The sequence below is a fragment of the Aquila chrysaetos genome, chromosome 26, assembly GCF_900496995.4.
Source record: "Aquila chrysaetos chrysaetos chromosome 26, bAquChr1.4, whole genome shotgun sequence".
Lineage (NCBI taxonomy): Eukaryota > Metazoa > Chordata > Aves > Accipitriformes > Accipitridae > Aquila > Aquila chrysaetos.
In genome coordinates, this window is record NC_044029.1 from 6,989,999 (window position 1) to 7,012,613 (window position 22,615).

Sequence of the window (22,615 nt, forward strand, 5' to 3'; positions counted from 1 at the left end):
TATAAGTACAATTTAGAGTTGGTGAAAGTTACTGGAACTGCTAAGTTGCAGTTAGGGAGTGTATTCTTAATCAGTGTATCCACTATCACAGTGGATAGTGTACCTGAGTAATATAAGCTGTACACATATCAAAAGAGCAGATTCCTTTTGCCAAAGTAGGTACTTTCAATTGACAGGAATTAGCTGAAATAGCCTGTGTGGCTAACATTGATTTAGAATAACTAGCCCAGTAATACTAGAAAGTCCAGTCTAGTAATCCAGAAGTTCATGGGGTTTTTTACCTTAAAGGATGCTTTTCTGCATTAATAGCCATTTGTTTGTTTTGGCTTGATTTTTTTTTTTTTTTTTTTTTTTTTGGATGTAGAACACAGCAAGCAATCCCACGAGATTCTGTTGTAGAAGAATTACATTTCAAAAATCAATACCTCCAGGAAAAGCTTCATGCATTGCAGAGACAATGTTCGAGAGAGACGTATTCTAGACCCTCGGTAAGTTAATAATGTAACCATATTACCTAGAGGAATCACACTTACTTAACAAAAATATTTGTTATCCCTTTGGTATTCTGTGCCATTTAAGTGGTTTTATTTCAAATGGTAGTATTCTAGATCAGGATAGAAAATACTCAGCTTTTAGTGGTTTTAAAAAACACAACAAAACAAACCAAAAAAAAAAAACCCAAACCCAAAACTTAGAGTTTCTGTGTTCTACAGATAGAAGCTGAAATATCCAGCATCCTAGCATATGTGGAGAAATAAGGGATATATGTATTTTTAAATATGTGAGTCTGCAACTGAGAGACTACTATATTCCATAATGATGGAAAATTCAGGATACAAAGAGTTTGGGGAAATACTGAGCTGCTTTTCAGTTACCTGAGGTGTTTTTGTTGTGTTTTGATTTTTACAAGGTTCATTATACTGCAAATATTGCATTATTAGTTTATCTTAATCTTTCAAGAAATCGATTTAACAGTACATTCTAGTTTTCTTTATTTCCTGTTTTGTTTTACTGTCTTCTGCTTTTCTTTCATGCTTCATTCTATCTTCAACTTGAATCAGAGTACATGTGACCAAAGTGAACTGACCAAGTCTGTTCCTATCAGTATCAGTAAACAAAAGTATTTGAATTCCCTTCAAAAGAAACCTATTTCAAATAGGGATGAAATCAAGCACCAGACTAATCATAGCATTACTGATGGTAATGAAATAGATGAGGAAGCAGACACGCAAACATGCATCATGCATAATGAAGGCCATGAGGCTACTGCGGATGCAAGCACAGAAGCGTCTCCTGAAAACCATCCTGAAGATGGTGAGAAATGCAAGGACACAGATATTTCTAGGGAAGAACTGGAAAACAAAAATATAGCTGAAGCTGATGAAGAGAATTGCAGTGAAACAGAAGAAAATATAACGCAACCTGAAAATGGAAAACTTAATGAGGAATTTGAGGAAGAGGAGAGGAAGCAAGAAATACTCGAGCACTCGAATGTTGATGAAGAAGAAAGTGTAGAAGAGCCTGATACTGGCAGAATGAGCTGCAATCAGTCTGATTCAGGGGAGCCTTCTAATCAAGCTAATGACTATGAAGCAGAAAAAATAAATGTGAATAATGAAATGAATCAACACACTGCAGAGGATAAACATGAAACTTACCAAAGTGGTACAGAGGGGCTTGAAACAACCCCAGAATTTTGTGAAATGCCTGAGGTTTGATACTGTAGAAGTCCTCTAGCATTTCTTCTGTATAAATGATGTAGAAATAGAATAGTTTGATCTTGATAATGCAATGATTTCCTATGCATGGTCTGCAGGGATACTGAAGCAGTCACCAAGTGGTCCATGAAGCAAACCTTACACTTTCATGATAGGCATGCATGTCAGCTCACAATTAAGCTACTGTCAATTCTAAAATTTTGATCCAGAAGGTTTACAAATAATCCCAATGAAACATGCAGCTAGTTGATGACCTTCATTCTTTAAGAGACTTATGATGTGTTATTACTTACACTAAGAAAAAAATATGCTTTATTGAAGCAAATACTTTATTCCTATCATTATTAGTGATGAATTAATCAATCATACTGTTAATTCCATAATTACATAAGTAAAACCTGCTGATTATTATATCATCAAAAGGTTTTACTCTTTACTAGTCAGGCATAATAATTTACCATATAGTTATGATTTGAATTGGCAATATAAGGCATGCAAAGCACTCTTTATGTAATAGAAATTTCTGGCCTCCATGGATAAACACTTAAGATTGCAGGAACTAACAGACTAAGAATTAGAGTTACATACTACTCTTCCTGACTTGCTCTGTGATCTGTTTGACTTAAGTGAAATTCCTTATGCCATATGTACTATTTAATAAACATACCAGAATATGTCCTTAAAATTAGATGCTGTTCCCAAGTACAGTGTCACAGCTTACTACACTCAGTAGCTTTTTTGTCTTTTAGACTTTGAGATTAATTTCTACCCAATAGTTTGTGAGTTAATTTTGGTTTGACAAAATTTTTACTGGTTTCTACTGCTTTGTAAACTTGCCCTAAAGGTTAAGCAAGTTTAGAAAATGTAAGAGGAGTTAAAGTTGGAGCAGATTAGATCAAAACTGGCAATACAACTGTAATCTGTTTTATTTCTGTGAAAAATACTAATTCTGTGTTGCTCTTTATCAGCTACAACTGATACAATGATTAGTGCATTACCACTTAATAATTTTTTTCCCCTCTGTTTTCTCAAGACATCAGGAATAGGATCAGATGATCAATATCGAAGAGAACAAGAGCTTTTAAAGGAAAATTTAAGATTGTCATCTGAAAACGTTGAGCTAAGATTCCAGCTAGAGCAGGCCAATAAAGATTTGCCAAGACTAAAGGTAACATCTTCTTACCTTTAGTCCCCTTTACCCTGACACAGGTTAGGGGATTGCTTAAAAAGAAATTGATGTCTTTTCTGTGCATACTGTAAGTTTTTAATGGCTTTATGGAAGATGAGAAGGCTGAATGGCTGGTAAAAATGATGAAAAATGTCATTGTGATGGGAAATTGCTTTTTCTTTACATTTTTCAAAGTAAACCCACTGTATTTTTGTTACTGATAACCTCAGTTTGAAATCTAAATAAGTTGCTTATTACTTTGTTTTTTTAGGACCAAGTAGGTGACTTAAAAGAAATGTGTGAACTGCTCAAAAAAGAGAAAGCAGATGTTGAACGAAAGCTGGGCAGCATTAGAGGGGTGAGTATTGTAACAGCATTTTTCATCATAATTAAGTGAAACTTAAATACAAAAAAGCACAATGTTTTATTAAAGCTAAATTATTTGGAATCAACCAAAAGCAAAAAGGAATTGTTCTTACTTGTTTATTTTATTGCCAAAGTCCTATAATAAATGAATGAAATTCAGTTAATAGGACCATTAGAAGGACTAGAGCTACACTATTAAATATTTGCACAATCATGGCCTTATTTTGTCATTTGGATTAAAGTTATCTTCAGAAACATATTTGTACAAAAAAATAGGAGTTGCAGCCCTAGTAATGAAAATTATAGTCATGTATTTAGGTAAATGTGTAATACAGTTACAGCTTTATGATTTAAAAGATAGGATTTTATTTGATGCAAATGTTAAAAAGTGTAAGTTATTGTTAGTGAAGTTTTTTGTTTGTTGTACTATGCAAGATGACACAGTTAAATTTTACCCTAGCTACTGTCAGCTACTTTAATAGAGCAGTACTTCAGAAGTTACAGGACAAAAAGGCTTCAGTACTGCCTAATATCTCCCTTGCCACTAACTTGTCAAACTATTTGTGTGACCTTTCAAAGGAAGCTGACTTAATAAAAGCTCTTAAGTGCCTTCATAGCTCTTTCAGTATACAAGGAGAATGAGTTCTACTTCTGGGTACCTGGAAAAGATTGTGTATTTCCCATTCTTTTACTTGTACCTTGCATGGACTGCTTGTGTATCTGCCTGTCTCTAATGCAGTGGTAGTTTTTGGATAAGGAAATTCAGTTTATAGAACTGCTTCATGCAAAGGTTCTGAGGCGGCAGCAAATTCTGAATCTTCCTCCCTTTTCAGGCACCAAGATCTGACAGAGGTTTTTCTTTAACTCTGCTGTGTGCCAGCACAAACCTCCTAATCCCTCCAGTTATTTTAGAGAAGAAAGAAGAAGTCATTTTTACTTCCAAAACTTGGTCACTGTATAGGTTTATCTAGGGCTCCAGGGAGTACAATCTTCCGGTTTTTCCACTGTACTGTGTTCCTTACCTCAATAGAAAGAAAAGGAGGTACTTCATGGGCCCAGAATTGGAAACAGCAGCATCTTTAAGTTATTACTGCTGAGGAAAACAGTTGCTACAAAGATAATGAGAAAATAAATGCATTTAAAGACCCTTTAACAGCTTTTCTACCTCATAAATGAACATAGTGCAAGAACTAGAATGGACAAATTACAAGCTTTTTTCTCCATATTTATTTATTTATTTATTTATTTATTTATTTATCACTCTGCAAGGAGAATATATGCCTTGGGAAAGGGAGAAGATTTACTCATGCTTTAAGATGCAGTTCTTCTGTCACTTTAATCCAGCAGAAGTATGGTTGCTAAAAAAGGGCCCTCTTTTCTTCCCTCAAGCTCCCAGCCTTTTTTTAAAATTTTTTTTTTCCCTTCAGACAGTATTTGCTTTCAAGCAATTGCATGGTCTGTTGTATCAGGGAATTGTTCTACAAGAAAAGCTAAAAAAATAAAGCAGTACTTTGATTTATTTTCCTATGTTTTAGTTTAGTTCATAAAGTACAGCAGATTTTGAGACTAACTGCAGCTTTCGTGGGTAACACAGAAAATGAAGGAGCTGACGACTTTGGGGGTGAATATATCACTAAACATTTTGGGGAGCTAAGTATGCAAGAAACTTTACGGTTCAAGTCACACCAAAATATAACATCTTTTTTATAAATATAAATTTCAATGGGAAAATAAGCAATAAAGTAAGATTTGGAGTATCTCAGAATGTTAAGATGAACTGTTTACTTCCTTGCAGTTTTTTTTCTTCCCTCTCTATAGGCTGGTAGAAGTGGAAAGACAGTCCCAGAATTGGAAAAAACAATTGGCTTGATGAAAAAGGTTGTAGAGAGAGTCCAAAGAGAAAACGAAGAGCTGAAAAAAGCTCCAGCTGTGGTTTCTAATGAGAAACTACTTGGTCTTGAACAGGAAAATGAGAGGCTAAAGGTACTGATTTATCTCCAGTAACTACATTTAGATAACAGTTTATATGCATTTTAGTAGGAAAATGGAGCAGCAAACCTATTGTTGACACTTACTGGCACAAAAGTGTTTTAAAAATACCAAATACGAAGCGTGTAGAACAGAAAAGCAAAACTTCATTTTAGCATAACATACTGTATGATTTATGTAAAGGTACTCTGTATATATAAAATATATACATATATTTATGTATATATGCATATATACATAAATATGATGAAATGAATGTGATGAAATGTTATGTTCACTGTGCTAGATGGCTGTAACTATGCTGTGCTTTAAAAATGGAAATCTGAAATTTTCTACTAAGCAATGTATATGTGTTTTAACAAACCATTTGCTATTTAGTCTGAAATAGAAAAAATGAAACTTCATCTGGGGGGCCAGCTGAGTATGCGTTATGAATCTAAAACCAAAGGAATGGAAAAAGTCATTACTGAAAACGAGAGGCTGCGTAAAGAACTGAAAAAGGTATGATCATTGTAATGCATCCCTTTATTTCCATTAGTTACTGGTTGTGGTAAGTATCTTTTTTTTTTTTTTTTTTTTTTTTTTTTTTTTTTTTTTTAAAGTGGTTGATATGGAATGGACACTTTTCTAAGCACTGATATTGCTATGACAGAATTTTTACTTCTATGTGGAGAGGAGACATCCAAGGAGCAGCCCAAGACAGAGTTTGGAAGTTGTAGTGCTAATGATCTTGGGTGCACTGTTTTCCTCTCAATCAGCACTGACCCTATCTCACCACCATTTTAGATAATCCTGTGCTTCATGTGAGGTGAAGTATTCCATAAAGCTTTGTTGTTTTTATTGAACAATAGGAAGCTGACAGTGGAGAGAAGCTACGAATAGCAAAGCATAACTTGGAGATATTAAATGAGAAGTTAACTGTACAGCTGGAGGAAACCGTTAAGAGGCTCAATTTGGCTGAGAGCCAGTCTGACGGAGCTGACAGCAAAAGCTGGAAGTCCGTTGTTACAAGAAGGTAGGAACTGAGAATGAGGTAAGGAAGATAATCAGAAGTGTTAATTTCTCTTTAAATATTAGCAAACAAATTAGACTTTCATTTTTGTAATTTTTTCTTTCCTCTTTTGAAGATAGTTTTATATTATCCGTATTTTATTTTCTGATTCTGTATTAGTATGTAGAATCAGTATATGGGTCTCTGATACGAATCCAGCAGAGATCTAGCGTCCTTAAGTACTGGCCTTGTTATCTGCTTCTATACAGTAGCCAGGTACTTATCTCCCTTCTTCAGATCAGCTGTAGACTTCTGGGTAGTTCTGGTAAAGGAAGTACTTTGTGTTCCTTCCTGCTTAAATGTATTGTATTTGTGCTTTGTGGAATAATGTCAGCATTTTTGCTGAACATAGAAAGTATTTCAGTACCTTACCACATGGATGACAATCTGAGACAAAAACTGGAAGCCAGCAACCTGCATTTTCCAGCCTGGCTGTATTCGAATCTCCATTTAACCATGTGAATGTGCAGAGGTTGTGTTAGAAAACCCACTGGGATTTCTGTACTACTTGGGACATGTAGGCATAGCTAAAGATCCTTCATGTGTGTTCTGAAGGCCCTGAAAGCTAATTGCAGTCAGCCAGTTGATTCTGTTATCTGTAGAAGAAGGAGAAAAGCTCTGAGACTAGCACTGGATTATCTTTTCCAATATATAAAATGAAGTGTGGGAATCGCCATTTCTAGAGTTTTAGATAAAACTCAGACTTTGAAATCAGCTTCAAAAATGATTTTTTGTTTGGTAATAATAGTAAATGTCTACAAGTCTTTACCAATAAGTTATCTGAAAGTTACCTATCAGTTGTTACAAAATTCAAGTATCATCACTTGCATGACTCAGTGTGGAACAAACTAAATAAAACAGTTTTATGACACCGATTTCTGCTTTGCAACTTAGGTATATATTTTTAATTTATCTGTACTTCTGCAATTAGTTCAGATGCTTTTTCTATGGCAACCTACTTATACAGGCTGTAGATCTTAACTCTATAGCCTGAACAACTTTGATTGCATTCCTTCCTTTGCTAGAAGCAAGCTGTTTAGTTCTGTGTTTTGTGGTTTGCTTACAGAAATGATTTTGGCAAACTGTCGCCCCAAAACCACTGCCAGTCCAAAAAGCATTACTATCAATCACACCTGTTTTAAATTATGAGCTATGCACAGAGATGCTAGTTATATGTCATGCTAGCATGTTTAGTAATGAACAGACTGATACAGAATATGAAGTTTGATGTAAGATACATTCACATGAAATATGCCTGTGATTCATCAAAGTGGACGAGGAAGGAGAATTTTACCCCTCTTGAGGCAAGAGTTTTTAACTGGGCATCATCTCTTGTACTGCCATATCTCAGAAAAGGATGAGAAAATGAAACAATGCTTATGCTAGTAAGAGAAATAAACAGCCTGTGTCCTGCATAAGGATGGAAGAGAGCAAATTTTTTGGAAGAAATACTTAAGTCCTGGACTCCTGGATGACCTCAGGATGCAATAAGATGACATTTTGCAAAAGTACTCTTTAATAGTTGTAAACAGAGGTGGAAGGTATCTACAAAACCAGACCCTCTGACAGCAACCTTACTGGGGCAGAAAATCAGCTGGACAGGAGCGAGACTTGTCTGATTTCAGCTTAGCTCAGATCACTGTTGAACAGTCTATCCGCTGATGCCCAAGATTTTACCCACCTCCCAGTCTTGCACTTCCACGGGATCCCTTGGGGGAGTTCTAGTGCTTCCCTGACACCTTGCTGAGCCATTTCACTTCACTGGGACTTCAAGAAAGCCATTCCTTTTTTTTAACCTTTCCCCTAACTATGTAGCGAGGTAAAATGTCTCTGTGCAAGGGCAGATGACAGCCATATTTAGCGTAAGGAAGGACGGCAAAACTGGCTGAGAGTCACAGGTGGAGGAGGACAGGAACATGCAGGGAAGATGGTAGGCCCTTAACAGGTAACATATCAGCTCAGTAGTTTGAATATAGGGGCTTTTTTTAGTTCTTCATCTCCTTGAAAAACATTTCTACTTAGTTCTGTTTAGTTGATATAGAAAGGTAGTTGTGTATAGATAGATATAAAATACATGGTTGTGCTTAATTATATTTGCCTATTTCAACTGGTGAATAAAAACTTTTATTTGCATTTACTTTAACGTGGTTTTAAAGTAAGTGAATAACATGAAGACATTACTAAGCTAGAGGAGCTCACTGGGGCACTTTAACATGCAATCCACCTCACCAGTACATCTTCCAAAGCGTGTACATGGGAATAGAAAGTATTTGATAGGGCAGACAAAGGCGTCATCCAAGTGACCCTTCGGAAGGCTCTTTGGCAGGTAGCAGGATGTTGGAGATTGTATTGCTAGCTGAAAACCCACTTCACATGGGAGGCTGGACTACATGATGTCCAGAGGTACCTTCCAACCAACATTTCAATGATTCTACAAAAACCTTTTTGTAGCCTTGTATGGCTCAAAGCAAAACACAATCCTCCTCAGACTGCTGTCACTCTAGGGTAAACGTAATTTCTTGCAGAACACTTTTGCTCTTGGAGTCTGCATCTTCTGTATCTGTATTAGCCCTTTTCTCAGTACATTATCTTCCATAAATTATTAAATCATAAGAAAAATACTGTCAAAGCTATGACACTGAAGTAAGACCTGACCTATGTGCACTCTACATCAATAAGAGACATGCCTGTTTTTAACAGGAGGTAGTCTGGGGTTTATGTGCAATACCATAAAAAGATTCCAGTCCCCCTTTAATGAAATGTAGACACAAAGTAAGATCCACAAAGGTGTAACATTTGGAAAAGCCTTTATTCTAAGATTAAAAATGTATTTTTCATTATGCTTCTTTCAGCTCACTTATAAACTTAATAATAACCAGTGATTATTTCAAGGCCAATGCCTCAAACATATTTTAGGGTGTATTTTATGGCATTTAATCTCCTAAAGATATTTGAATCTCTACTTCTTCAAAGTATCAGCTTTTGCTCTTATCTTTTTCTAAATAAAAATACTACCAGAATGCATGAAACGAAGATGAAGGAAATGGAAATGGATATTGCTAAAAAAAACCAAAGCATTGCTGACCTTAAACGGCTGCTTCAGGAAGCAACAGAACGTGAACATGAGGCTGATAAAAACGTACAAGATCTAAAAGAACAAGTGAGTAAAATTTAGCCAGATGACTCTGAGAATACATTGCTTAATATTAATTTCTTTCTAATGTCTATATTGGCAGAGTACATTTTTTTTCTCTAATCCATGCTTTTATAGGTTTTTTCAGTCCTAGTTGCCCTAATTGTACATTTACATATTTTAGCCAATTAATAAGGTTTACCACATATTGTCAATATACTCATAGACTATTCTATGCAGTCTTAGGGGAAAATTAATCTTTTTCTACTGTATTCTTCTGTAGGGTTTTGTTATTATAGTTTCATTGATCCCATGAAAGCCTGTAGGCACAGATGCTTCAAATGGTCTTAAAATCTTTCTAGCTTGTTCCACAGAGCAAGTTTGCTGCAGGGACTTCCCTCTTCCTTCCAGGTCTTTTTTGGGGGATTGACTTTGCCATCCTAGAGGGGATCTTCATGGCTGTTTCCCATATGGCCTCTTACATGCAGTCCCTAATAAGTCTTACAAATGTTATTTCACACATGGAAGAGTTGATGAATTTTAAACTCAGGTACCCTTGAAAAGATGTATCAAATTTTGGCCTTTAAGTACTCCCCAGATGTAGCCCTGTGACCATCCACCTAGATTAGCTTCCATCTTCTCATTTATTAATACGTGCATGGTTTTCTTCCCCAGGCATCTTGTACTGGCCATTCTCAGTGTAAGGTATTGAATACACAACTTTCAATATAGGAAGTCATATATATTATGTAAGCAAGTAAATGTGTTCAATAAATAGAACTTGGAATTGAGTCCTATAAAACAGTTATTTTGTTAGTTTTTGCTTGTTTTCCCTTTTCTGAAGTCAGCATTATTAACGTGAAGTGTGTACCAGCAGCAAAATTAACAGAGAGATAAAATTATTTCATTATGTGATATTACTCTGGAGCAACACACTTTCCAGTTTCTTTTGTGTCTCAAATACTGATGAAGGGATGTGATCATGGTTAACTACATTTCAAAGATTGTGGAAAAAACCCAAATCCTTACCATTTTGGGTAATAACAGAACAGAAGCCTATCACTAACAGTAGCCTTACGAGAATTTATAAATTGTCACTGCATTCAAAAACTGTATATAGTCTCACATCTAAACCACTAATTTTTTGCTCCTGCATCTTCTACTGAAAGGCACTTCCAGAGGCCAGTGCCCTCTCTGGTCAGGGACCTGTTCTAAAAACTGCAGGTCATTTCTAGTCAACATACACACATTGGGGTTTTCATTGCAAAATCACAGGTTTTTCATATTCTGTTAAAAAAGGAACTTGGACACCTAGGTATGCAAATAAGCACATCAGTAGTATTTTTAAAGCACTTAAATGATTTACGCGTATCACTTCCTTAAGCATGTGTATAAATTATACTAATGTAGCTATGTGTCTTAACTTTCTTTGTAAATCTAACTTTTGAATACTTTTTTCTTCACCCTTCATGAAATATGTAGCAGTGATGTATACTAACTTTAAAAAGGCTGTAGATAATTAGCTCTGTGGAAACTGTTACTAGGTGAACACTTGGGGTTTTTTCTGTGATAACCTAGTACTTGGTTATATCCTTAGTATTATTTTCATTTGTTTTTTAATCCTGTATCAAAGAGAACTCCATCTGAACTGCATTATCCACGGATACTGTTTTCAACAGTAAAACTTTCTTACTTTTTCTTCTAAGGTTGAGCTTCACAAACACTTTCCTGAAGGTGCAAGGACAGAGCAAAGCCTCATCAGGGAGCTTCAGCTTTTAAGGTAATGTACTTTTAAATAACTAAATAAATACCTCAGCCAATATACATGAAATAAGAATGATCAGGAAACGGCCATTGCGATTTTTAGTTATATATTTTATATTCCAAAATATTTTAATATTTTTTTAAAAATTATTCTAAAACTGTTTTATATTCCAGATTAACTAATAATCGGTTAGAGAAAGAAAAAGCAGAACTAGCTCACCAGGTGGAAGATTATAAGCACCATGTACACACATACACAAGTGAAGGTCCTGCAGCCGGTAATCATTTTCAATGCCTAAAACTATTTTTACTTAATATGTGTGTACAAAATCATAATAAACCTATGGAATTATTTGAATAATATTATGCCAGAGTACTGTAAACTGGAGCAGACTACGGTCTTGGATTTTTGAGTACTTATACAAGCTTTTTATAGAGAAGTGTTAGTAAAAATCTCCATAATTAATTATCTTGAACAAGGGGCTGTAATCTTTGTAAGATTTCCCCCTCCAAGAAGATGCATAGTTCATGCTGCCCTTTGCTTTATAAATCTCAAAAGACTGCTTGCAAGATGTCAGTCATTCACCGAAACCCTCTTGCCTACCCCTTTTGCCTTGGCTTCCAAGCTGCCAGAGAACGTCTCTTTCCAGATACCAGCTCTGTGAATGATTTAAGACTTAGCAGGCATCAGTCCCACAGGAAAAGCAGAGCACTAGAGAGCAGCACATTGCCACGACTGGGAAAAAAACCCAAAACAAAACAAAACAACAACCCTCTTGAAATTATGAATACAATTAACAAGATCCTTATACTATGTTATTTCCAAATTTCCTGCATTTAATTCAGAGAAACCATACATGTCATATTTCTCAGAAGTGTGCTAATACACTGGCCACTGGAGTACTGCATTCAATCACAGGAACTAGACACCACCACCGAATTTGTACAAGAACTAAAGAAAAGCCCAGATGACTTGAATTTTTGGTGGCTGTTGATCCCAATTGAGTTTACACGCTTTAACTGTTTCAGCTTTCAAGAGATGCAGTTACTGTAACAAGATTATTCATGTCATTGATTTTTCACTACCTTAAATTTCATAACAAATTATCATTATTTTTGCAGGACATAATGAAATTGTAGAGAAGGATAAAAATGACAAGTTAATGACAGAAATAGCTGACCTTCAGACACAGTTGAAAGCCTCAGAGTTGGAAAAACTGCAATTAAAGGTGAGTTGCCAGGATCATCCTAGGCAAGATAATGAGCAAAATTACAGTAAGCTAGAAAGAGCTGTTTAATACCTAAACTAATATTTAATGACAAAGTAAGTCATGTGCTAAACATTAACTTTATGAAGACTATTTTGTTGTTAGTGAATGTGCTGTTCGTGGGTAGATTTTTGTGTCTCTGGAGAACATGCTTATTTTCTCAACATTTAGCCCCCTAAGAAAAAGGCAAAAAAAAAAAGCTGCTCTTGACGTGTATTTCCTAAGTTCTGGATAAAGGTGGTACTCCTTTGTTCTTTTTAATAGGAAGAAACAAAAAAGCTGAGAAGAGAACTAGAAAACTTTGACCCTTCCTTTTTTGAAGAAATTGAGGATCTGAAATATAACTACAATGAAGAAGTAAAGAAAAATATTATCTTAGAAGAAAGATTAAAGCAGCTTTCTGAAGAGTTTGGCATTCAAGTGGATAGTCCAGGCAACGTTTCTGTTGATTAGACTAATGTTTAGTATCCTCAGTATTGATACAGAAAATAAATTCTGGGGCAGTTACATAATATTGATTTATTTGTTTGTTTTTATCTTGGAATGATACAAGTCTATTAAAGTTACAATAGTTTGGCACACACCTAAGAGTGCAGAATTGGATTAGTCAACAGATTATGGTCAATATTTATATACACCAGTCAAAATAAAAGTAAGTTTTACCTCTCCCAACTCCTTTGCAATATTTTAATTCAGAATAGTAGGATGGGTAATACACAGGTGCCAGGTGAAGTTGAAACCTTGGACTTACTTACCCTAAAATTGAGAAACTCTTAAAATGTGCTAAGTATGCTAAGTTCCAGATCAATAAGAATATGTAATTTGTTCTTGCTGTCTCGTGCTATCATACTTCTTAAACTATGGACTCAGGGTCAGCATGCTGGATGTCTGTTCTTACCTCCCTGGTTATTTTTACCTCAATTTTAGAAAATCCAAGAACAAAGAATTGAAAATAAAGTTATAATATTTCAGGCAAACTAATGGTATTTTTGTAGATAAATGATTTTTCATTTTGTGTACTTTATATAGCTGGATGTATGCTTTTATAGCACAGATAAAATAAAGCCAACTCAAATGATCATGCTTTCTCACCTTTATTATTTATATGCCATCTTACTTAATATGCCCATGATGAAGTTTCCTAATTGAGAGGGTCTGAAAATGGGTATGTTAAGCCAAGTCATGTATCTCTCTAATGACTAAGCATCTCCAAAATAGAACTAGTATACTTTCTATTATTTACTCTTTTTGTCCCAAAATAGTGGAAGTACCTGTAGGATATAGCTTAATTAGGTTTTCAAGTAATTGAACTGGTAAGCTGCAGCATTATGCTATAATACAGTGAAAAGTTTTCCCCAAAAATTAAAAGAAAAGAAAATATCAAATTTCAGGACTGATTCTGGTCCCACCTGAAATATGTCCTTTACTGTTAAGAAACAACTAGATACTAAGTCTGAATCCTACATATAACAGTGTCAAAATAATTATATTTATAAAAGTGCAACCTATGGAATTTTGACAGCTGATGGCACTCATTAGCTAAGCTATTAGGACCAGCCAGTGTTAGACAACATTCTTCTTACACTTAATTATAACAGTTTCCAGAAATGGCTTCAGAAGTTAAGGATTTTTCAGAACTCAAACATGCTGAAAGCTAGATCTCAGCTCTGGGTGTCGGATCTCTCATTATATAAAATCAGTCATTCTGGAAATACTTAAAATGATACGGTACCTAGCCTGCTGCCTAAGCTAGAAGATTATTTGTGAAGAGTTCTGTGGTAGACACAAGTAAGAGGAACGCAGCACATACATAAAACAATTAACTTACTTAAAAGAGAAAAATCATTTCAAGCATCAAACTTGATATCTTTGAGTCTGTCAAATCTTTGACCATCCAAGTTTGAAAAACGGTGAAACAAACTCTTTGGTTCAAAGTCACAGTCATATTTAGTTCTATTAAAAGAAATTACAACGGGCTGAGAATTCAGGTATGTCTCTGCAAGTGGCCAGTGTAAACCAAGATGATGGCGATGGAGCTAAAATAAAAAGAAGTAAGATCAGTTTAGAGATTTTGATATAGTAGCCCAACAGTTCCCAACTTGCGGGGTGTGGGTGTGTGCGCTTTAATTCTAGGGTCCTCTGTATTAGGGCACTTACAACCATTAATCAGTTACCTGAACAACACAAGTAACAATGAAGCTCAAAAGGGAAATGAGACCCAAGGTGTCCTCCACAGCTTCAGAAATAACATAAACTTGCTAATTAATCAAAAATCACATTCTTATTAACAATACTTCTTCTGTAAGTCAACATTATCAAGAAGTGAATTTTTTAAATAAAAGAATTAACATTTTAAAGCTTAAGTGATTCCTATACAGGGAGGCAAGAAAATACTATTTTATGCTCTCAATTACTTTAAGTTAGTAGCATAATGTAGATAATGAAAAAGTTTAATACGTTGTCATTGTAGTGATTCACTGGCTTGACTAATTCTACCATCACCTGATTTGCTAGGAGAACATTTACTACTAAGGAATTTGGAAAACAAGATAAAAAAAGAATACCTGACAATACTTCACATATTATGAATTATTACAGTGGTTTCCACATGCCTGTCTATATATTTACCTTGATTAAACACCCATCACGGCAGTGCCACACAATTCCTTCAACTTTACCCTCACTGCAGCCTTCAAACCAAGACACTATGTCAGTTTGTTTCAAAGTAGGTGGATTCTTTATTTCAAATGCTCCATGTGGTACAAGAAGATGTACAGGCTGCTTCTTGCTTCCTAATCCTATGTTAAGAGAAACAAAAATCTTCCTGCTAGTTACATATGATAACAAGATTTTCCTCACTTTTGTTATTACAGCTATCTTAAAAGCTCTCTATAAAGGCAGACTTCTACTAGACACTACAACATTGTCCTGCCTTTAAAAAAACAGTTAAATATGGTTTTAAGTGTCAAATGTAGCTTTTTCCTCCTCATGTAACTTTTTATCTACATAAAATAAACATAACAGAGATTTATATATTTGTCTGGTTTTGTCCTTGTGGTCACCTCCTCAGTAACCATAAAGCTACTAGCTAAGTTCTTCAGGCTTCAGATCATGATCCATAGCACAAACATCTTAGTTCCTGAAAATCTGGCATATTTTCTTAGGAATATGGATTAATACTGAAGCCAGGTTGTTAACAAATGCATTGCCTCTTCCCTGACTGTTCAACAAAAATCTTCCTCTAAGAATACAGCTATTAGATTTTTTTATTGCAGTTCCTTTACATTCTGTGAAAACTCTTAGACCTGGAACTACTATTTTTCCTATCCATCCTTGCAAGTTATCCTAACAGCAAAGCTCAGAAGCTAGAACTCACTTGTGCTCACACCTAATTATTTTTGTCATAAGGCTTTTAAAGGGAGAAGCCACAACCAAAATGTAGCTTAAATTACATTTCCTTAAAAAATATTCATAATATTTAATAATTTAAAAACTGCAACTTATGACTAACTCCAAGGACTCAAAAAAAAAAAAAAACCCCTGAATAAAATTTTCTACTTTAATGGACTAAACAGCATCAGAAGAGCAAGTAAAAAAAAGCCAAGAAAAGGAGAAAAGGTACCAACAGTCAATCTTAAAAAATATTTTAACAGTAATATTTAAAACAACTTTTCCAGTCAAAATATTTTTTGAAAGACTAAAGCAAAGCATTTTTAGAGTAACTGGTAAAGAACAGGTGGAAGGAGGTTTAATAGACATAAACAGTCTCATGACAACTCAGCTTTCTGAGGTGAGTATTTTTGGTAAAGTGTTTTTTGAGCTAGCCCTTTCTCTCCTTTCTAAAAGGGTTACATTGCTACCTTAGAACTTTTTTTTCAAACTTATACAAAGAAAATGCATCGTTTTCACTCAAAAATATCACTAAATAAAAAAGTATTTAAGAACAGATCATACAAACTTACCATATGGATTTGCATTAATATTAGTCCCAATAAGCTCCAATGTTTGTTCTAAAATTTCCGATAACGGCACTGGACTGATTTCCAGAAGCCCTGGGTCAGCATGGTGTTTCAATACCAGCGCTATTTCAGCCTCATAATTTACAACAGATGAGTGCCAGCAATACTGCTTACTATTTTTCTCCACAGGCACCCAACCTATGAGAAAACATTGCATTTTACCAAAGTAAATTTCTGAAGTTATCAAATGCATACTAGAACTGTACATGCATTAAAAAAAACCACAGTTAACTACAAACAGAAAGAGTAACAAGAAAAACTGTGTCCTATCTCAGAGGAATGCAAATGTGACAACTATGCCTTCAGCTGAAGCCCTTTAAGTACATTAACTACTACTTTTAACTCTGGAACTAATTCTATTTAACTTCAAAAATTGAAGCCCCCCCCCCCCCATTTTACCTGTGCTGCATCATAGGTACCTGGCATATGTCCATTCTCATCGGGCAAAGGATTGCCATTACAGAACTCTATGTCCTTTGCTGGAATCCAGGTATCTGGAACAGGCTTGAAATCCTCTTCAACATTCCAAACAAATTCTAGACAGATAAATGTAACATTTAGTTTTTGGCAAACTGTTAGCCAATTTTATGTTTTGATCATCTTTCAATGCAAGTATTAAAATACCACTGATCTAAACCTTGTTTTACAGACAGTAGTCCCAGTTACTTTGTACAAGCACCAAGATCTGGCACACTCAAAGCACTCTACTATTAGGGGGTTTAAAGAAGCATAGTAGCCTTTAAGTAGTTTAAAAGTTCAAAAGTAACTAAGATCAAAACATAGCTACCTAAATAGCTAACCTTATATTTAAACTAGAGCAAGAGAAGTAGAATAGAACAGACTATTTCAGTTGGAAGGGACCTACAACAATCACCTAGTCCAACTCCCTGACCAATTTAGGACTGACCAAAAGTTAAAGGGCATGTTCTTAAGGGCATTGTCCAAATGCCTCTTCAACACTGTCAGGCTTCTTTCTCTGTAAAGAAATGCTTCCTAATGTCTAGTCTAAACCTCCCCTGGCGCAGGTTTGAACCACTCCCATGTGTCCCATCCCTGGACCCCAGGGAGAAGAGCCCAGCACCTCCCTCCCCACGTCCCCTCCTCGGGAAGCTGCAGAGAGCAATGAGGTCGCCCCTCAGCCTCCTTTTCTCCAAACTAGACAAACCCAAAGCCCTCAGCCGCTCCTCACAGGACATGCCTTCCAGCCCTGCCACCAGCTTCGTTGCCCTCCTCTGGACGCATTCAAGGACCTGAACATCCTTCTTAAATTGTGGGGCCCAGAACTGCACACAGTACTCCAGGTGAGACCGCACCAACGCTGAATACAGCGGGATGATCCCCTCTTTTGACCAGCTGGTCACGCTGTGTTCGATGCACCCCAGGATGGGGTTTGCCCTCTTGGCTGCCAGGGCACGCTGCTGGCTCCTGTTGAGCCTGCTGTCAACCAGCACCCCCAGATCCCTTTCTGCAGGGCTGGTCTTCAGCCTCTCCTCTCCCAATTTATACTTGTGCCTAGCCTTACTCTGTCCCAGGTGCAGAATCCAGCATTCAGACTTGTTAAATTCCATGTACTACAACCCTTTTTGCTCTGCCCTTCAGCCAGTTCTTCACCCAGTGCACCATGAACCCCCTTATCCCACAGCTGGACAACTTGTCCAGAAGGATGCTGTGAGGGACAGTATCAAAAGCCTTACTAAAATCCAGAAAAACTACATCCACCACTTTCCCTTCATCCATGAGGTGGGTGACCTCATCACAGAAGGATATCAAATTAGTTAAAGCAGGACTTTCCCTTTGTGAACCCGTGCTGACTGTGCCTGATGATTGCATTAATCTTAAACACTATAGGTGTTTTTCCAACTGGATAACTTACATTGACAAAAAGAAGGAAAGAAATCTTCACTAACCTTTGCAATCTTCCAATGAATACAAGAATCGTTTAAACCTTTTTTCAGCTTGCTTGTTGGGTTTTCGATCCATCCTGGCCCATAGATAGGGTTGTCCTAGAGTTTCGAGAGGGATAAAAATCAGCAGTTTACTGAGGAAACCACACCCTGCAGAGTACTGAAATCAACCACATAAAAGGCACGATATGCCTTCTCATTTGCCACTAGAGAAATCTTATATCCAAAGACACTACTTAAATTCATAAGTTAACTGCTGTATATGAATCTAAAAATCTATTCATAGAATCATGGCTAGTGTAATACAAAGCTTCCTTACAATTGCAGGTAAAGGCATGAACCCCAGCGATGCAATGAACCACCACAGTCTTCTCCTTTCCTCCCAACTTTCATACTTCTTTTCATCCTCCCCAAGGAAATTAGACACCCCTTATTATACAGGTTCTAGTGTGCAAGGAAGATTTTACTAATAGGAAATTTTAGAACTGGAATAGGTCCCCAATTGGCATGTTCACTGAAACTAGACTTCCATGTATTTTAGAGAGTAAAATCTGTAACAACTTTATAAAACACCTCCTATGTTTATGGTAACTCTTACTTTGTGGTCAAGGCGGCTAATGACAGAGGAATTCACAACAGCTGTGATCCAATGGATCATACAATAAAAGTGAAAACAAAGTAAAACAAGGGTTCTACCCAACATAAGAAATCTGCATATGGATCTTCTTTATTACCTTTATAGGTAGTTACGTAACAGCAGGTTCCGTCCACCTTTTCAGTAGGGATTGCATTGTATATATCTGCCTCTAACGCCTTCCCGGTTATAGCTTCAGTTGCCAAAACTTTAAATGGCTGAAAAGAAGACAGGTATTTTAAACCCTCATCATGGCTGTTTCTCACATGGATCCTTGCTCCTCACAGCAGGCCTCTGTAAGTCCAGTACTACACATTATGTTGCTGATTTCTAATGCCATTGAAATACACCATTGTTTCTTCAAGACACGACAGTCTGGGAAATGATCTAAGACAAAAGAACAAAGGCAATCTGTTTGCAAACTCTCTCCCTCTTCTCCGTTCTCGATTACTATTTACAGATGACTTTGCCTTCCGCTGCAAACAGTGCACATAAACTAGAAGGGTCCCAGTCCAACGCTACAAAAGTTTGAGACGTGCCTTCCTCTGTTACGACGGCAATACCAATTCACCATGACTAGCTGCTCTGAGCTTGCAGTTTGGAGCTGGAAGTCAATAGCACCATGTTAGTGCAATACACAGACCCTTGCGATGCAAGGTGGCAAAAGCATCCTGGCATTAAATACATAGTATCGGTGCTGCCAACTAAACACGCTTCCGCTTAAGAAGAGCAAAGAAAGAAGTGATCTGGGGGTCCGAAACAAATATCCAGCCACAACTAGCCCCCATTTCCAGGAGGGCTTCTACAGGGCTTCTCTAACAGTTTCCCTGCAAACATGGAATCAGTTGTGGCTGGATGCCAGTGTTTTCCTGGATAATCAGCACCCCTCCCTCCTCTCTTCCCAGCCAGCTTTGACTTGTGAGCTGGGCACTGTCTCTTTCAGCTAGCAAAACACAAAGCAGGTCCTTGTCTGAGGCAAAAAAGCCTCAAAACAAAATTCAGAAGTCATAAAGTGAGAAACTTCTACGCGCTGTTGTTGCGTTACATGGCTGTTTTCTATTTCAGTAATCAGATGTGGCATATATATTTTAGGAAGATTACACGAAAAAGAAAACGTTCAGGGGGGAGAGAAAGCATTCCTGTTGCTTTTCCCACCACTGCCACTGTTGCCACCGCTGCCCCCCTTCTTCCCTAGCAGTCATCGCGCCCCTGTATTACCCTTGCCTACCCTTGAAAACCACAGAAAATAGCGTAGGCCACTTCCAGACCTAACCCCCTGTCAGCTTTTTCTGTGTGAAGGAACAACAGGGTAGGGAGGTACCCTTACGTGACCATTACCGAGATGCTGTTGGTACCAGCAGTCAAACAATTAAGTTACCGACGTTTTGGCAACCGTTTCAGCTCTGCCACCCAGAAGGCAAACACCAGCGAGACAAAGTCACCCAGATGCAGCCGACAGACAGCATTAGGAGCCACTACTCAAACCGGGAAAGGCAAGCTGGAGGTCTACAGCTAGGCAGGGGAACGGCACCCCGGCCTGTCCCGACACTGCCTTCTGCATCTCGGGAAGAGACAGCTCTGACTGGGCTCCACCGCTTTCACCTCGGTACGCACTCCACGTCCCGCAGCCTCCAACGAGTCCTTCCGTCGGAAGCCTGAGGTGCCAAAACAACAGCAAAAAAAAAAAAAAAAAAAGAAGAGAGACGCGCTTGGCTTCGCCCCACGAGGCTCACGGGCCCGCGGGGACGGCAGGGCGGTTTCACACAAGCTCCCAGGGCCGTCCCCTCGCAGCGGCCTCGTCCCTCGCCGTGCGTGGCCGCTGCCGACACTCGGGACAAGCACACGCGACACCGGGCTCAGCACCCCGGACTCCCCTTGCCAGCAGAAGAGCGGGACGGAGCCAAAACGGCTCCCACGCGGCCTCTCCTTCCCGCGTGGAAAGCGGGGAGCCCTGCGGAAACCTCCGCCGTGCACATCGCTCAGACGCGGCCCAGCGACTCCCCGCCCCGAGCCCGGGCCCGGCCCAACGACAACCCCCCCCGCCCGGCCCCGTGCCCCCCCCGGGCCCACCTGGCGCTCCCGCTTGGCCGACGGCTCCTCCTTCACCTCGGTCACGAACAGACACGGCACCTTCCGCTGCACCGCGCCCCGCCGCCTCATCGCCCCGGCCGCCCGCCCGCCACAGCGCCCAGCCGCCACTGCGCCTGCGCCTGCGCCCGCGGGGCGCGGCGGGAAATGGAGTCCGTCGCCGCCCGCCGGCCCGCGACGCATGTGTGCGCCGGGGCGCGGCGCGGGGTCGGCCGCTTCTCTTCGGCCGCCTCTCTCCGGCAGCCCGTCTCCGGCAGCCCGCGGCCAGGCGGTGGCTCCACCGCTCTCCGCCGTCCGGCCCGACCCCGAGTCCGAGCCCGACCCCGGGGCGGCTCCGCTCTCGGCAGCGGCGGCTCCCGCCGTGTGCACGGCCGCGCCGCGCCAGCCGTGCTCTGAGGCGCCGGCCTGAGGCGGCGGCTCGCTGCCGCGCCGCGGCCGTTGGAGGCCGTTGACCGTCCACCCTCGACCGTTCCCCGGGCCGGGCAGCCCAAGTTCCCCGGGGCTGTCCTCTCTGCTTCCCGGGGTGCCGCACGCCCGGGCCGGGGGCAGGGATGCCGTGTCCCCAGGGCGCCGGCACCTCTCCGGCTTCGCCTGTGCCTCCCCTGGCTCCCCAGTACACCTCGGCGGCTGTGGTGGCTTGACCCGGCGGGACGCCAGGCGCCTGCTCGCTCGATCGCTCCCCTCCTGGGCCGGGCAGCTCCTCAGAGGGCTCCTGGGCCGAGATCCCTCGCCCACCACCGGCTCGGGCAGAGCAGACTCCGCTCGCTCGGGGACGGCCGTTCCGTTTATAGCCGATGGAAGCCCGGCAGGGTAATGAGAAGGCCAAACCCAGCCTGAAAACGCCTTCCCCCGAGCCCCGTCTGCTTCCCGGGCTCGGCTTTGCTCCCGACTTTCTCTCCCTCCTCCCCACGAGCGGCGCAGGGGAAGGGGGTTGCCATCAGCTCCTCACGCGTTGTCCCTGCTGCTCCTTCCTCCTCACGCTCTTCCCCTGCGCCGGCGTGGGGTCCCTCCCACGGGAGACGGTCCTCCACGAACCCCTCCAGCGTGGGGTCCTTCCCGCGGGCTGCGGTTCTTCGCAAGCTGCTCCAGCGTGGGTCCCTCCCATGGGCTGCAGTCCTTCAGGCACAGACTGCTCCAGCGTGGGTCCCCCCATGGGGTCAGAAGTCCTGCCAGCAAACCTGCTCCAGCGTGGGCTCCTCTCTCCATGGGGCCACAGGTTCTGCCAGGAGCCTGCTCCAGCGCAGGCTTCCCACGGGGTCACAGCCTCCTTCGGGTGTCCCCCTGCTCCGGCGTGGGGTCCTCCCCGGGCTGCAGGTGGAGATCTGCTCCTCCGTGGACCTCCCTGGGCTGCAGGGGGACAGCCTGCCTCACCATGGTCTTCCCCACGGGCTGCAGGGGAATCTCTGCTCCGGCGCCTGGAGCACCTCCTCCCCTCCTTCTGCACTGACCTGTGGGTCTGCAGGGCTGTTCCTCTCCCATACCCTCACTCTGCTCTCCGGCTGCAGTTTCTGAG

At 39.9% G+C, this 22,615-nt stretch overlaps 2 protein-coding genes across 13 annotated transcripts in view; one reads left to right on the forward strand and one right to left on the reverse strand.

Annotated features, from left to right (window-relative positions):
• CEP290 (centrosomal protein 290) overlaps positions 1 to 13,536 on the forward strand; it is a 56,307-nt gene extending 42,771 nt beyond the window's left edge. For 5 of the 10 annotated variants that reach the window (XM_030002763.1, XM_030002765.1, XM_030002764.1 and 2 more), the window contains 12 exons: positions 365 to 488; positions 1,062 to 1,712; positions 2,752 to 2,886; positions 3,158 to 3,244; positions 5,071 to 5,235; positions 5,620 to 5,742; positions 6,093 to 6,256; positions 9,311 to 9,452; positions 11,132 to 11,205; positions 11,364 to 11,467; positions 12,312 to 12,418; positions 12,722 to 13,536. In XM_030002763.1, coding sequence (XP_029858623.1) covers positions 365 to 488; positions 1,062 to 1,712; positions 2,752 to 2,886; positions 3,158 to 3,244; positions 5,071 to 5,235; positions 5,620 to 5,742; positions 6,093 to 6,256; positions 9,311 to 9,452; positions 11,132 to 11,205; positions 11,364 to 11,467; positions 12,312 to 12,418; positions 12,722 to 12,910 — 2,065 coding nt within the window. In that variant the 3' untranslated portion in view covers positions 12,911 to 13,536. The remainder of the gene's footprint in view (positions 1 to 364; positions 489 to 1,061; positions 1,713 to 2,751; positions 2,887 to 3,157; positions 3,245 to 5,070; positions 5,236 to 5,619; positions 5,743 to 6,092; positions 6,257 to 9,310; positions 9,453 to 11,131; positions 11,206 to 11,363; positions 11,468 to 12,311; positions 12,419 to 12,721) is intronic. The other 5 variants (XM_030002768.1, XM_030002770.1, XM_030002769.2 and 2 more) reach the window with 3 other exon arrangements.
• Positions 9,083 to 21,276, reverse strand: C26H12orf29 (chromosome 26 C12orf29 homolog). Of its 3 annotated transcripts, XM_041120534.1 has the most exons (8): positions 21,085 to 21,273; positions 19,115 to 19,232; positions 18,384 to 18,479; positions 16,896 to 17,012; positions 16,420 to 16,614; positions 15,086 to 15,255; positions 14,286 to 14,493; positions 9,083 to 12,437 (listed from the first exon to the last, which is right to left on the reverse strand). In XM_041120534.1, exons 1-7 carry the CDS (start codon positions 21,172 to 21,174, stop codon positions 14,305 to 14,307), a joined length of 975 nt encoding a protein of 324 aa, XP_040976468.1. In that variant the 5' UTR covers positions 21,175 to 21,273; the 3' UTR covers positions 9,083 to 12,437; positions 14,286 to 14,304. The 3 variants fall into 3 exon arrangements, with proteins under 3 accessions (XP_040976468.1, XP_029858636.1, XP_029858635.1); XM_030002776.2 differs by lacking the exon at positions 9,083 to 12,437 and having other exon boundaries at positions 13,536 to 14,493; positions 15,086 to 15,249; positions 21,085 to 21,276; XM_030002775.1 differs by lacking the exon at positions 9,083 to 12,437 and having other exon boundaries at positions 13,536 to 14,493.
• Positions 21,277 to 22,615: the final 1,339 nt, after the last annotated feature.

Coding starts and splice junctions, on each gene's coding strand:
- C26H12orf29 (XM_041120534.1), bottom strand. CDS start 21,174: ATGAGGCGGCGGGGCGCGGTGCAGCGGAAGGTGCCGTGTCTGTTCGTG. Junction 19,233..21,084: donor CGGCCAAGCGGGAGCGCCAG/GTGGGCCCGGGG, acceptor TCTTCTTTTCAG/CCATTTAAAGTTTTGGCAAC. Junction 18,480..19,114: donor TTACGTAACTACCTATAAAG/GTAATAAAGAAG, acceptor TCGAAACTCTAG/GACAACCCTATCTATGGGCC.